Source organism: Apaloderma vittatum, unplaced genomic scaffold, assembly GCF_000703405.1.
Source record: "Apaloderma vittatum isolate BGI_N311 unplaced genomic scaffold, ASM70340v1 scaffold7974, whole genome shotgun sequence".
NCBI classification, from domain to species: Eukaryota; Metazoa; Chordata; class Aves; order Trogoniformes; family Trogonidae; genus Apaloderma; species Apaloderma vittatum.
In genome coordinates this window covers 11557-25932 of record NW_009710926.1, presented here as the reverse complement: position 1 = coordinate 25932, position 14376 = coordinate 11557, and the positions used below count along the sequence as shown (strand labels likewise).

The following is a 14376-nucleotide window of genomic DNA, read 5'->3' as shown; positions in this document are numbered from 1 at the left end:
GATTCTGATTCTTTTGAGATAGATCCTAAAATATTTGTTTTGAAAACTCTGAATAGTACCTTTAAGGGCTATAATGTATAGCAGTAACTACATAATGCCAACTCAAGGAGTTCAGTCCTTTAAATCTTTTTCTTATTATGTGGTAAGATTAAATGAAGTGGAAGACTGGGATGGAAGCTAGGCAGGTGGATGAAAGAAAACTAACTGTTGCCTAGAGTGTGCCATAATTTTTTTTAAATCTTTTTTTTTAATCATCCCACTAGGCCTCAAGAATTTGTATTACTGTCTCTGTTATTACACTGAATGCTAGGCTTGTGAAGAAGCAAAGTGTTTGAAAGTATGTGATTCTCCAAAGGAAACTTACATTTTATATGGGGTTCTGCAGTTAACTTTTTAATTTTTACTTGGGAGAATGGAGAGGAGAGAGAAATCAAGCAGTATGCTTATGAAATAGAATGTATTTGCAGGTGTTAGGTGTTTGCAGGTGTTAGCTTAAGGAAGAGTGAAGTAAATTAAATTTAAAAAGAGAGAGAAGCTACTGCTTGTCACCAGTGTTAGAGTATTAAAATGTATGCAAATTTGATAGCAGTAGTCTAGCAGCAGCATTTTGTACAATATAGGGTGCTAATACCTAGGCTTTGAAAAGATTACAATGAGATTTAGTTGCAGGAATATTAAAGATTAATTTAGGTAGCAATAGCTTTTGCCAGAGATGGAGATAATTACCAGCATGGCTGTATTGCAGAGGCTTATCAGGCATAATGGGAGAATCAGGTGGTAGGAGAAAGATAGATGAACCATTTAATGCTCCTACAGTTCTTAATTCTACACTCCCAAGACAAGGATACAAAAAGTATATGACTGAAACTTAAGTAATAATTTTCCAGGGCCATAACATTTAGGGAGAGCAAATGGGTGGAAAAACTGCTAAAATATTTTTTCCATGCACATGCTTGGATGAGTGTTCCTCCCACCTGCTAAGGAAAATTCTGAGAGTGTTTGTACATTGCCAATGTATCAGAGCCACATAAATCATACGAAGATCCTTTTGCCAAATAAATATGTGGTAAGGGGTAAAAGGGAAATATCTCTAAGATCATTAGGTGAGAAACTCACCTTTGGCAATGTTAATGCTGATTTACACAGTGGAGACTGGTATTGATATTCACCATATGGCAAGGCTTGTTCCCATTTCTTGGTTATCATCTCTTTGGCAATTTTATAAAACACTGCTGTCCCTTTGTAATGAGGTGAACTGTGGTTGCCGAATTCATCCACTTCTTTAATTTGGAGCTCCAGCCTGGGTTTTCTTTGTGAATGAAAGATCAGCCTGTACATTTCTCCAAAATCTTTTCCATTCTCTGCAGACCATACGAAAAAGAAAATATTTTTTTACACTTTATTTAGATGTTTGGCATATAAAATAACTCATTATGATGAGTCAAATAGAGCTAATCACATAACATTCAATATTTCTTTATCATTATTTTTACTTTATATTGAACACGCGAGGTTCAGTCATTCCTACCAGCCTGCTTTGGTAGCTGAAGTGTCTTGGTCCCTCAGTTGTTGGCATAAGAAGTGGTTAAGGCTGTGCTACAAGTTGAAAAGTAAGGAACGTGCAAGAGGATAAAGTACAAATAAAATGAAAACTAAAATTGTATAGTGAATGTATATGCTTTCTGGTTACTCAGGGTGGATATCTGTCTACCTAATTGCTACAGCTGTGTACACTATCCTTTGCATAAATGGAGAGGCATTCCGTGGAGGATGAAGACTTCTCTTTTTGAATAATAATCTGTTCTTTAGAGTAAATCAGGTTTTCAATAGGTGAGTTTATGTACAGAATGTTTAGAGTGCCAGATATCTATTTAAATGTTCTTTCAAAACTGACAGAAGAGGCTCTACATAACTTTGGGGGAAAATTTTTCTGAGGCTTCTTGTAATGGTGGCAGCCACTGCATGGAATTGTTTGAGGCTGCTAAATGAAATGGCCTAAGTCATTCTCATCACCTCAATGCATAGTGTAAAACTCACAAAAACCAGTTTGCTCTGGATTTCAGTTTTTCACATCGCTCACTCTAAGTGAATCTACATAGATAAAACAGAAGACTGTTTTCTTTTTGTTTGGAGTCTAATACCTATGAAACAGTCTTTATATTAAAAAGCCATTGATTGTATCCTGCCAGCTATTTCCAAGGGACCAGGTTTCAGAGTGACAGAAATTGGAAGACATCTCTGAAGATGATCTTATCCAATCTCACTGCTCAAAGCAAGGTCACCAAGATGAGATCGCCCAGTATCTTATTCAACTAGTATCTTTTATTTTTCAGTTGGAGCAGTTTCCATGCACCTATTATTTATAAGAAACAAAACACTGAAATAACTAAATATGCTGTGATTAAACACAACCTACTAATATTCACATACAGTATTTTTTAATAGCTGTGGTGATTGAAAATGTTCATTCAGATGCATGAATTAATTACTTTACCTGAAGCAAAAATGTTGCCTCTAAATCTAAAATGAATCTGCTCTCCTTCTCTTAGCGGGAACTGCTGTGTAGGTTCTGGGGGACCAAAGTAGCCCTCCTCATGGAGATTTTGAAGTTCACAGGTCAATTCTTTTGATGCTGATAGCAAAACTACTATTTTACGTGGGTCTTCTCTTTTCCGATATAGTATCACATTAGCCATTGTGCTACAAAGAGCTTCTTCTAGCGCTTCAGCAAAGAGAATAAGATAGGTGTTTTCCAAGAGGAATGAAAGGCGAATGACCACAAAGCTGTATTAAAAAAAAAAAAAAAAGGCAAGAAAATAGGTAGTTCTATCTTAAATCATTTTATCAACTGCCAATAATTTATTGTGCAAAGTAATACGGGCTCAGTCTCCGAGGAACCTTTTACTACCTCCTTTTCATTCGTGTTTCCAGCACATGAAAGGGTAGAAATCTGACTGCTTCTGTAGTGTAAAGTATATTGACTCTATATCTAAGAATTCGAATACATACACATTTTACATGAAAGTAAGAATATAAGTATATTCTAATAAGAAATTCAAAATAATATTATGGTTTTGTAGTTAAGAGAGCTAAATCATGTTTACAAATTAAGATTAATTTATGCATTTCCTCTTTAAAGTTTTATATATATTACATTGCATATGGTCTATAGATGAAAAAATATTTAAACAATTTTATATTTTCTGTAATCATGAGCAACAAATCTAAATGATCTTATCCTGCAGAATAAAAGGAAAAATATATGCCTGCAATTTAATAATTAATAATGGATGACTTCTTAACTCTACTAATTTCCATTGGTTGGTATACTTGGAAGTATTTAAGGAAATAAAATTTTATTAAATTATTTATACATTACCTTTCTAAATGCTCATTTAGTTCAAATGATACAAGCCCATTCCGTGCATTCTGGATAATAACATCGTCAAATACTTTCCAACCCTCTTCTTTGTTTCTGTGGCCTAATAATTTCAAAGTATCACTGAGATTCTCCCCATTTTTTCTCACAGAAGCACTCATAGCCCTGGAAAGCCAAGAAATTATAGGAAAAAATATAGTGAAAAATAGATCCTGCAAAAACAGTAAGCTTGTATTTGTAGCTGTTCTTTCCCTTCTGCTTTCCTTGATGTCTACATGTACTTTTTCCACCTTGCTGAAAATCTACATCTGGAAATATACTCCAGAGGACATAAGTGATATAAATGTTAAAAGTTTGGGTTTGGTTTTTTTTTCAATTCTTGGATAGAGGGGAAAAAAAGGAAAAATAAAGGTGTCTATCTAAATGAATCTAGTTTAATCTATCCTTTGTTGTCAACCCCAGTAGTTGTTATGGATTGGTTTTGAGATATTCATCAATATTTAGATTATCTAGGAGTAGATATCTGGAAAAACAAAATAATGAGAAAACAACCCTACTTAGTTTTCAAAAGCAAATATTACTCAATAAGCACAAAGGAATGACTGCTATCCATTATATCTTTCAACAGAGAAAATAAAAGTAGCTTCTATTCAAATTAAGTAATTTCTTTGATATCACACTCAGAATAAAGTAATTGTGACATGACATGCTCTGGCTAATTTATTCTAATAAATGAAACATGATAGTTTTTTTACAGAACCCCTCTCCTTAGCAATTTTTAAAAACTGGATATGAATAACCCATTTACCTCAATGCTTCTAGTACAGGAAATGAAATTTGGATCTCGTATAGACCGACACAGGCACCCTTCCCAAATGTGAAGCTTGTGATAAAAACTCTTGTGTCTAAAACACCAGTGTGAGTGTAGAGCTCTGTAAAACATGATCTGAAAAGTTTTTCAGAAATGGAAAGCTACAACATTGTCTGCCTTCTCTATTTGTACCTTATTTTCAAGACAATCTTAATCTCGGTATGTAGATGAATTTTGAAAAGGATAATGTTTAGCTAGCACAGTAGGAATAAGCTCTTTTATGATCTAAACTAGAACTACTTCAAAGCTGAATATTGTCCCAAGCTAGTCCCTAGACTGTAGTCCCAAGAAATCTCTGCAAGCCTTTCTGAACCTGGAGTTGTCCATGGTAGCAGAACTGGAAAGACAAAAATCAAAAGGTAAATCCAGATCGACTTTTTTCCTGCATGAGATAATAAAAGCATCATTTATTTTGCTGACTGTCAAAATAGATGAGGTCAGCTTTGGTCTTGAACAAAAAGTTTTATCTATATCTTCATGTGCACAATGGATAAATTTTATTGGTGTATCCATGTTTTAATACTTTTTTAAGACATTTCAAAATGTCTGTTTTACAAATTTTGAAATGAGTGCTTTGGAAAAATCTGGCCTTTTTCTAGTGCAGAAGTTACCAAAAAACTGACCTAGTCTAAACTGTTGTGTCATAAATTTGTACTCAGGTATCCACTGGAATGTATAGAAGTTCAAATGTGCAGAAAGTTCAAATGCAAGGGTAGCAAAACCATCAGCTGGTAAAACAATGATCACAGAAGTTTTGATACTTGGTTATTCTCTATGTTCAATGTTTGGCTCTGGTGAGAATGGCTGAACGTTTCTTGCTGAAAAAAACCCACACATTTTTCATCCCAACTCCTGCTAGAAGTACAATGGTCAGCATATTTAAAGATTATACATCAAATGCTATAAGAATTTTCCTGGTGAAGCTACAGCATAAGAACTGTAGGGATTTGCTCTAGTGTTTCTAATGTTTGTAAGTACGGCAGACTGTATTAAGGAAAAAACACATTTTTAATACAAAAACTTATTAGTCAGCAACTGTTAAAATTAAATCATTTTGATCTTTAAAAATGCTGAATTTTGAATGAAGTTGTTCTTACCGAGGATGGTATGCAGTAGCAACCCTCTTTACTGTCGCACTAATGGCTCTCACATGTTCTGCCTCTTCTCCTTGCCTTTTTTTTTCTGGGTTTGGAGGACAGGGTAGAGTAACAGTAACGGAGCTGTTAAATGGTTGGGCTGAAGGATGCTGGACATAAACCAGTGCACTAGTAGATACTACTGAGTGATACATATCATGTTTGGCTTTCAGTGTTAAAACCAATGATGGTTCAATTGGCTGAATCTAAATACAGAAAGCAATTGTACAATTAATTTGTAAACTAGTAAATCCTCTCTTACATACTATTTTTTTTTTTTTACAAATTGATTTGTCTTTTGGAATTGGATTAGACCATCATAGAAGCTTTAGATTTCTCTCTAAAACCCACGAACAACCCTGCCAACATATCAGCACTTCATACAATGCACAACCAAATGCTTCTAAGTAATCAACTTTTACTGGAACCTTTACTAAAATGTTTTTGATTGTTTTGTTGCTGCTTTGAGTTCAAGTTTTGAAACTCCTGAGCTCCCTCAGATTTTGATAATTTTCTAAGATATTTCAAATCTGTATTTTGTCACTATTAAATTTTAGCTTCTGTCCTGGTTTGAGCTAAATAGAACCAGTTCTGTTTGGTGGTTTTAATTTTTAGCTGAGTCTCTTCCAAGAGGTTGCACTTTCTGAAGTTAGCAGCATGTTTTTGCAGACAGTGCCTGCTACTACAAATGATAACGCCTGATGTTTATAGTTACCACCAGGGATTGGTATGCACAAAGGCTCTTGCTTATACTTAGTCTAATAATTAAGGTTACTGCTGGACCTTATGTGTTATGTTGAGGGTGCCAGGAAGTAAAAGGGATCACAAAGAAGTAAAAGGTTGCACCTCCGGGGAGGAATGGACAGGACAGTTGACCAACAACAATATTCCATTCTTTATACATCATATTCAGTATAAAGCTGAGAGATCATGGAGGCTAAGCCCTCTTCCTCAATGTCTGGCATCCGAGGAGGACTCTGTCCAATTTTCTGCTTTGATCTCAATTCAGAGTACCCTAAATTCAGTTCCTATACCTGGTTCGTCTCTGCCACTGAGCCTGGGACTCCCCTAGTGCCTGCCTGCTCTGCAGCATCAGTGGTGACTGCTATCAAGGGTGGGGTGTGAGACAGGGGATTTGGGTTCAATATTAGTTTTGTATGTATTTGCATATAGTTCATTATTTTCATTATTTCCTTCTTAGTACTATTATTGTTTTATTAAAACTGGTTTAGTTTTCTTTTCCAATCTGTAAGTCTTTCTGTCACATTTCCTTTTCTCTTTTCCCTTTCCCTTTGGGGAGGGAGAGCAGTTAGAGATCATCTGTCAGCCCTTGGTGGCCAGCCCAGCCCTAACCCTTGACACTCCTCTGTACTTTAGAATCAATGGCGTTTTTATGGGGAAGTAAAGAAAAACATTATAACTGAAGCAAATTTTGAGATTATTTTCAGCCTAAGACTAAGAGGTGACAAAACTTTCTGTAACACTGCCTGGTACAAATTATGAAGGTCAAGTGAGAAAAATTGTTCCATTAACTTAAACACTGAGCCAAGCAGTTGGAGTTTGGAGTTGATGCTTATGTCATTATTGGCAACAACTATATTTTCTGAAGTATAAAAAATAAAAGTAGGGGTTTTTTTGCAGTGACTACTAACGATACTGTGTGGTTTTAACAGAGTTGACAGGAAACAATTTGCTGTGTATACAGGATGTGGAGCTGCAACCACTTTTGATAGATTTATTATAATGGCACTGGTTGCCCTTTAAAATTATCGGCATCCTTGCTTTAGAACTTCTTGGATAACAGACTTATGGAACAAGTATTGAGATTTTCAAGCTTACCTCTAGCTGCATGGGTGCTGGTGAACTGAATGTTTCTGGTTGGTAACAGAAAGAGATTCTAGAATCCGCGCTGAGCTTTTGTGAAAGTCCTACCTTTGGAACAGTAAATGCCTCTTTCTTTAAGCATGATAACACAGAAAAAACACCCAACTGATGAATTTTCACTTCTGCAAAGGTTTCCTGCACAAAGAGAATGTGGGGTTAGAGTACACTGGAGGAAAAGGAAGCTGTGCTCTGCAGCAGATCAGTATTTTGAGAAGGCAACATTATTCATAGATGTGAAAGGAAAGTAAATTGAATATTATTGCCACCTGGATGCCCAGTTACCTAGTGATCTCTAGTCATGTGATGTAATTAATATTCCAGTGTATGATCGGAGTGAGATGAAATAAGCTTCCAAACTGGGTGATGATCTGGCCCAATGCAGTTCTTTTGATTTTTTTAAAAAAGAACCATCCTGTGCTTCTTTGAGATGGAGTTTGGACACATAGAATTGTGTTATTTCTCTGTGATCTAAATGTAAAATAATTCTCCCTTTTATCAAATAATGCAACATATTACACTTATGAACCATTACTCAAACATTAGTAATCATTAGGGATTTGGGGGTGCATTTTTTTTTCAGATTATAAAGGAGAAAGCTTAAAATTAAGACAAGTACTTATCTTAACATTACGAGTGAAAAAGGGACCTTGTTAAATACTAGGTTTCAAATAGAATTAGTTCTTGAGAAAATAGGAATAAAAGTTCAATTTAATCCCATGCAGTGGGCCACACAGATTAATAGTGTCAACTTTATTTTTATAGCTCCACAGAGGCCTAAAAGGGATTCTGGAAAGATATTTTTACACTGCTTAAACGAGAGGTTGCCAACCTTATGGTTTCCTTGGTATCTCTCCAAAGAAACAGGAGTTAAGTAGTTTGATTGAAAGTTCACATCAGTCATTTTCACCATAATCTCCCGATAATTTCCTCTGAAGCACGAAGTAAATGGGATTGCAATGTTGATAGGGAAAGGGATTGTTTTCTCACAATCAGAGCATTCAATGCTGATGACGTTGCTGACCAGCTCCTCAGAATCATCCACCACCAAGGAACTAGTGTCATTGACTACCTTACACTTCAGCTTCTTTAGAGCAATTGCAGGGGCTTTAATAAAACAAGCTACTTCACGTTCATTCTTACCATTCTCTTCCACTAGAAATCTGGAGAAAAAGAATATAAAATATTATTCTTGGTATTTTGGGTGAGGTGATCTGATAATTTTAATTAAATACTTTTATAATGTGCTATACTGTAGTAAGAGCAGATCATTCATAAAACTATATGTTTATGAATAGATGGGAAAATCATGAATTTTTTATGTTTATCTTAATTTAGAACATCTTACAAATTATAAAACTGACTAACTGGGGTCCTTTTCTGCTGTTTTCCAACAATCTGTGAATTATTGGCTTTACTGGTTGTGACTCGTGCCTGCTCTGGCATAAAAAAAATGTATGCAATCAAAATTTACTTTAGACCAAATGGAAAATCTTCTTAGTACATGTTTCAGGTTGTGAACTGATATTATGTGCATGATCAGCAGCTGTTCAATATATGCATATTGGGTTACTGGGCCCACAGATGTTTATATGTGTACTCATAAGCAATATTCATGCACATCTGTTCCTAAAAAGAAAGATACGTGCTTACTCTTTGCTCATCCAGTGCCTAGATTTTTGTGCTCCTTCTGAATCATTCATAGAAGGATTCATAGCAGTGAGGTCACGTGTTTGTGCTGAAGATGTGAAGGTAATTAGGTCATTCCTACAAATCTCATTATTTGTTTCCATTTTACTGTCTTCCATTTGCTCTGTCAGTCTATGTTCTTCATTTTTTTCACTTTCTACTCCTTTTGAAGATCCTTTGACTTCTACCTCTTTTTCCTGTTCAAAAAGCTTTGTGACAGTTCTGTCATACGTGCCCTTCAATGTCCCTGATACAATGCCTTCCCCACTGCTCATAAGAGCATATCGAAAAGGCAGCTCTGGAGACTTTTCAGTAACAGAACTACCTCCGCGAGGTTTATCCTTTCCATTGCAATCTTTTTTCTCTGTAATGGAGTTCATTAGTAGTCTGTGTTCATCATCTTCCTTTTTCAACGGAGGTTCTCTGCTAACATCCTGCTCTCGAGTACATATTCTTTCAGCTAACGAGGCTACATCTTTTTGCATATTTTTAGTTTCACTTATCTGGATTTGATTAACATCCTGACTTTCTGTCTTGTTCAGGGAAGGAGTTCTTTGGGACTGCTGGCTGGGACTAGAAGATGCTTGCAGAGGCTCTGCTGCTTCTCCTTCAGAACAACACACATCAGTTTCTCTAGAAGCATTTTGAGCAGTCTGGATCTGAGAATCCTCATCTTGTCTGCAGATAGCAGCATAAAGTTTCTTTTCCACTTCTTGAAGGTGTGAGACTGTATTTATCAAATAATCCTTCACTTTCTGCAGACATTCTATAATTTCATTGTACTCTGAAGGAAAAAAAAAAAAAGGTAACCAAATGAATTTTGCTAGGAAAAGTAGCAAAAAATGTGAAAACTCACATACATGTTTAATGAATTCTACCTAATTCCATAGTGCCACTCAATACATGCAGCGTAATGTATTTCCTGGCTTCTAGTTAATATTTTTGCATTTATTGCTATTCGAGTCAATTTCTGAAGAATTGAATATGCACAGGTACAGTTGTGTGCTTGTTCAAGTGCAACTGTGTATTTGTCAAAGTACTACTGTGGCAAATCTAATGAACACATTTCTAACGATAAGCCACTACCGTATGGATTGGTAATTAATAGTCAAATCAATTTGGGAAGAGCTTTAAAACTACACATTTATGCTATGCATTTCCCAAAACTGAATACTGGAAGATTCTAACAGCTGGCTCTCTAAAAAAGCTGTTATATGTGGGCTTATTATTAAACATTCTCAGCAGCTTTGAAATTTTTTGCTGTGAAGAATAGAGGGTAACACAAAAACATCAGCACATATATACAATACTGAAGTTCAGCAGTTTGTAGCATCCAGTTTTAGGAATGGTGGAGGCTGCTGTTGCGTATAACAGTTGGTGAAGTAGGATGCACAAACCCCACACAATTAGTATGTGCCATTCATGTAAGGTTTTATCTTTAATTTATTTATTTTATGATCCCTCATTTTTCTTATCTTACACTTCTTCTTAGAAATTCTTCCAGATATTCTCTCCAAGGATTTCAGATGTATTACTTTCAGGTCTCCTCTCACCTTACGCTGTCAATCTCTATAACTGGAACTGTGTCTTCATTAGTTAGGTATACTACAAGCCTCTCAAAAAAATTTTTGCTTATTTCTGTTTGCTGCATGAGATTCTGGAAAGCTTTTTTTTTTGGGGCTAAATCCAGTGAAATTCAATACAAATAAGAATTGAACACAGCATGGTGTGCTCTCCACTTATAACGGACAGAGACACACAAGGGAAGGACAACAGAAAAGGCTGATAGAAGTCTTATGGGAAACTACTGTCTTACATTTCACTTTTTTCAATAACATCATATGAGGTAAATCAATATCTCAAGGTTTTCAACTTGGAAAATAATTTTAGTGAATAAGAATGTCACAACACATCAATGTGTGATGTTCAGTTTGAGTCATATAATCTAGGAAGGTCTTTTGTTTCTACCTGCATCCAATTAATTTAAATCTACAAAAAGCACAGTTCAGAATCAAGGCTTTCTTTCCTCATTGAACTCAGTCTAATAATAATTCCTTTGCAATATTTTCTCAGTTCTCTAATGACTTGTTATTTGGGACTTGTTATTGGCTTTTGATTGTATTTGGGAAAAAAAAAAGCAAACATATTTTTAATAATTATTTTCCCCTGGTAGTTCAAAGAAAAAATAAGTTTGTTCTAAGGTACTGCTGTTTTTCCAGAGGCACTTTTACAACAGTGAAAAACTTGTAAATAGTTTAACAGGACTGAGAAGTAAAACAAAAGGATTGGAAATAGTATAGTTTCCTTTGCATAGGAGGTTGTAAAAGACCACTTCCCAGTCTCACTGTAGAGCAAAGTTAACACTTCTTCGAAACTGTCAAAATTAAACTGTTTCCTCCCTGAGTTTTGCATTCTCTAAACAAACCAAAAAATGCAAACCAAATCATACAGCTGTTTAAACTTCACTAAAATAAAATTTGAATATAGCAGGGCCATTCAGAACAACAGCATTTTCCTGTGCTGCAAATGTGACGTTTCTAATATTGCTGTGCTTAAAGCCCAGCAAAGACACGACCTTGCCGCTTTACACTATCCAACTGTTGTCTGAAAAGATACTTTTTTGCATTCTGATAAAAGGTCAACCTTGATATAAGCCTTTTTTGTTACCCCCTGCCACCATTGCTTTTCTAGCACTTTGCTTTCTGCGCTTTTTTGACATTTGGTAATACAGCTTTAGAACACAGTGGCAGTTTATACGCAACTGCTTTCAAAGATTTTTGCTGACTGTTTTATGGGAAAGTGTCAGATGAAGAAAAGTAGCTTTTTGGAAGGAGAATGATAATAAATTCTTAGAAATCTGAAAAAAATATTAAAAATTGAAAAAAATTTGAAAAACTGAAAAGGCCATGAGGCCGACAGGGCAAAGTTAGCTTGATCTTGGAGCCTGGAACCAGATCTTAAAAAAAATGGATTTTTATTATTGCAGACACTTTATAAATCTGTAGAACAAAGATTGATAAACACAGCACAGCTAAAGATTTCTGCTTGGAGTCTCTCTCTCTATGCATCATGCTGTTAGACCATTATTAAATGCAGAAATGTTAGAGATTTTTTCTTCTTTGATGAAAGTTTTTTAAGATATGGTTTCTGAGTTGTTCCATTTGTCACAAAGCGATCCTGCATTTTCTCAGGAATGAAATCTGGATTTGGTCCTTACAATAAATAACACTGTTATTATACCCACAGCATTATTATAAATGCAAAAAAAAAAAATTCTATGTGTTTACCTGCGCACTAAGATGGCAGAAGTCTTTTTTATTTTTACTGACATTTTGTAACTATGGTGTTACTTGTAGAGGACTGTAGGCTACATATACTGGGTTTACCCAGTGAGTAAGGGGTGGCTGAGGCTGCCCTGGGCCAGACACAACAGGTTCCACAATGGATCCACTGCAGGACTGAAATGAGCTGGTCAGCAAACTGGTGCTACCTCTGTGTAAAAGTATTTAAAAAAGGGGCAAGAACACCAGAGAACAGTGAGGAGCAAGAAAAGAAAAGACATAAGAAACAGCTCTGCGGTCACCAACGTCAGAGAACAAGGAAGAGAAGGTGCTCCGGGCATGGCGTGTCCATTGCAGCCCCTGGGAGAGCAGGCTGGAGCAGATATCCACTCTGCAGCCCATGGAGGACCCCACATTGGAGCAGGTAGGTAGGCATTCCCTGAAGGAACTGCAGCCCATGAAGAGCCTAACTTTTCCTGACGGGAACTGTGGGCTGAGGGGAAGGACCCAGGGTAGAGCATAGAAAAGCGTGAGAAGGAAGGAGCGGCAGAGGGGAAGTGTTACAGATTGATGGCTACCCCCATTCCCCATCGCTCCATGGGAAGAGGAAGACATAGAAGAGTTTGGAATGAAGTCTCGTGTTGAATCTCTTTTATTAGACTAGAAAATGGTGTGATACACCTGGTTGAAATATGAATTAATTTTGTCTAATGAATGATCAAGAACTGAAATACTATCAAATGAAAAGTAAGGCCACCTAGCATCATCACTCGGCAGAATTTAGTATCCAATATACCCAGTCCATTCTGTTTACAGGTAAGTCCCTCCATACTTGCCTGGACTTGCAGTAAATTCCTTGTGTTTTTCATGGAGAGCCGTCAGCAAGTGGCAGGTGTCTTGAATACTTTCTGTAATGTTCTCCAGCTGCTCGCTGAGAGATCTGCTCAGCTCTTTTGTTAAAGAGATCAGTCCAAGTACATACTCCTTTATACCTTCTTTATCCAGATCACTTTTCAGAAGCACACCTCTCGCTAGCAAATTCAGGTGCCAGATTTTTTCCAGGAGTTGGCCTGATTTGCCTGCAGGTGTAATCTTACCTTCAGATACTTCCATTTTTTGTTTAGAATATACTACAACAATTGTTTTTATGCTCAAACACCTCCACAAGGTGTTGTCCTCGGTTCAGACTACTACCCTGTTTAGTGTTTCTAGCCTAAACAGCAATTTAAAAAGGACTGTGTTCTGCACACCCTGACAAATCAAACTCTAGCTTAGAAACTCTGAGTTGATATTGACTATTAAAAAGTTACCAGGTGACAGAGAGGAGTGGTTCTCCTGTAACTATGGGGAAGGACTGCTAAGAGATGTCAACGTATACTATACACCTTTAGGGGAGATTATGTAACGTAGTTATGTAGCAGTGACTTAAATTTCAGGAGCTGTGAGCAATTTCTCACTTCAGTGGCTGTAAATGGTCAGTACCTATGAAATGACGCTTAACTGTGAATTCATATTTGTATGATCACCAAAAAACGAGGAAGTGTTTTCACTGCAAGTTAACACTAAATGCAGGTCATTTGACACCATTTTTCTGACAACTGTATTTCATTTGATGTTCAAACAGGTGAGACAGGTCTGAGCTGCTGTGCAGTCTGGACGGTGTATTTGAATTATACGTAGGTTTCAGCAAATTAGGAATCCACAAATCAAATTTTGTGATGAGCAAAAACATTTATTAGCAATAGACAGTTTTTTCAGGTGTATGTTCATATAACAGGAAGATATGTAAAGTAAAAGCAGTAACAGCTAAAAGTTCAGTTAACTAATGATTGAAATTTTGTTTGACATTTTGGAAGTTGAGAAGCAAACTTGTGAGAAAAAACATGAGCTCACTAAACTTAACTGTGGCATCAAGAATTGACTATATGAAGTCCACAGGGAGAAAAGCACTGTTCTCAAGGGTACCCCCGTGAAAGCGGGCAGCGCTGCTTTTGCAGGGGCTCCTGGAGGCAAACTGGGAGGAAGCAGAGTCAGTGCCTGACAGGGCTCCTGTCCTCTTTATTGTCATCAGTGGGTCAAATCTGAGCACTGACACGTCAGTGATAGTATTTCTATCTCACCCAGCAAGCTCAGGAAGAG

At 36.4% G+C, this 14376-nt stretch overlaps 1 protein-coding gene across 1 annotated transcript; it reads right to left on the bottom strand.

Annotated features, from left to right (window-relative positions):
- Positions 1 to 825: 825 nt before the first annotated feature.
- DTHD1 (death domain containing 1) lies at positions 826 to 13350 on the bottom strand. Its single transcript, XM_009867452.1, is given in 11 exon segments — positions 826 to 969; positions 972 to 1003; positions 1006 to 1028; positions 1094 to 1361; positions 2495 to 2784; positions 3380 to 3544; positions 5348 to 5592; positions 7226 to 7405; positions 8100 to 8430; positions 8921 to 9740; positions 13074 to 13350. Coding segments are annotated over 11 exon segments (2775 nt in total).
- Positions 13351 to 14376: the final 1026 nt, after the last annotated feature.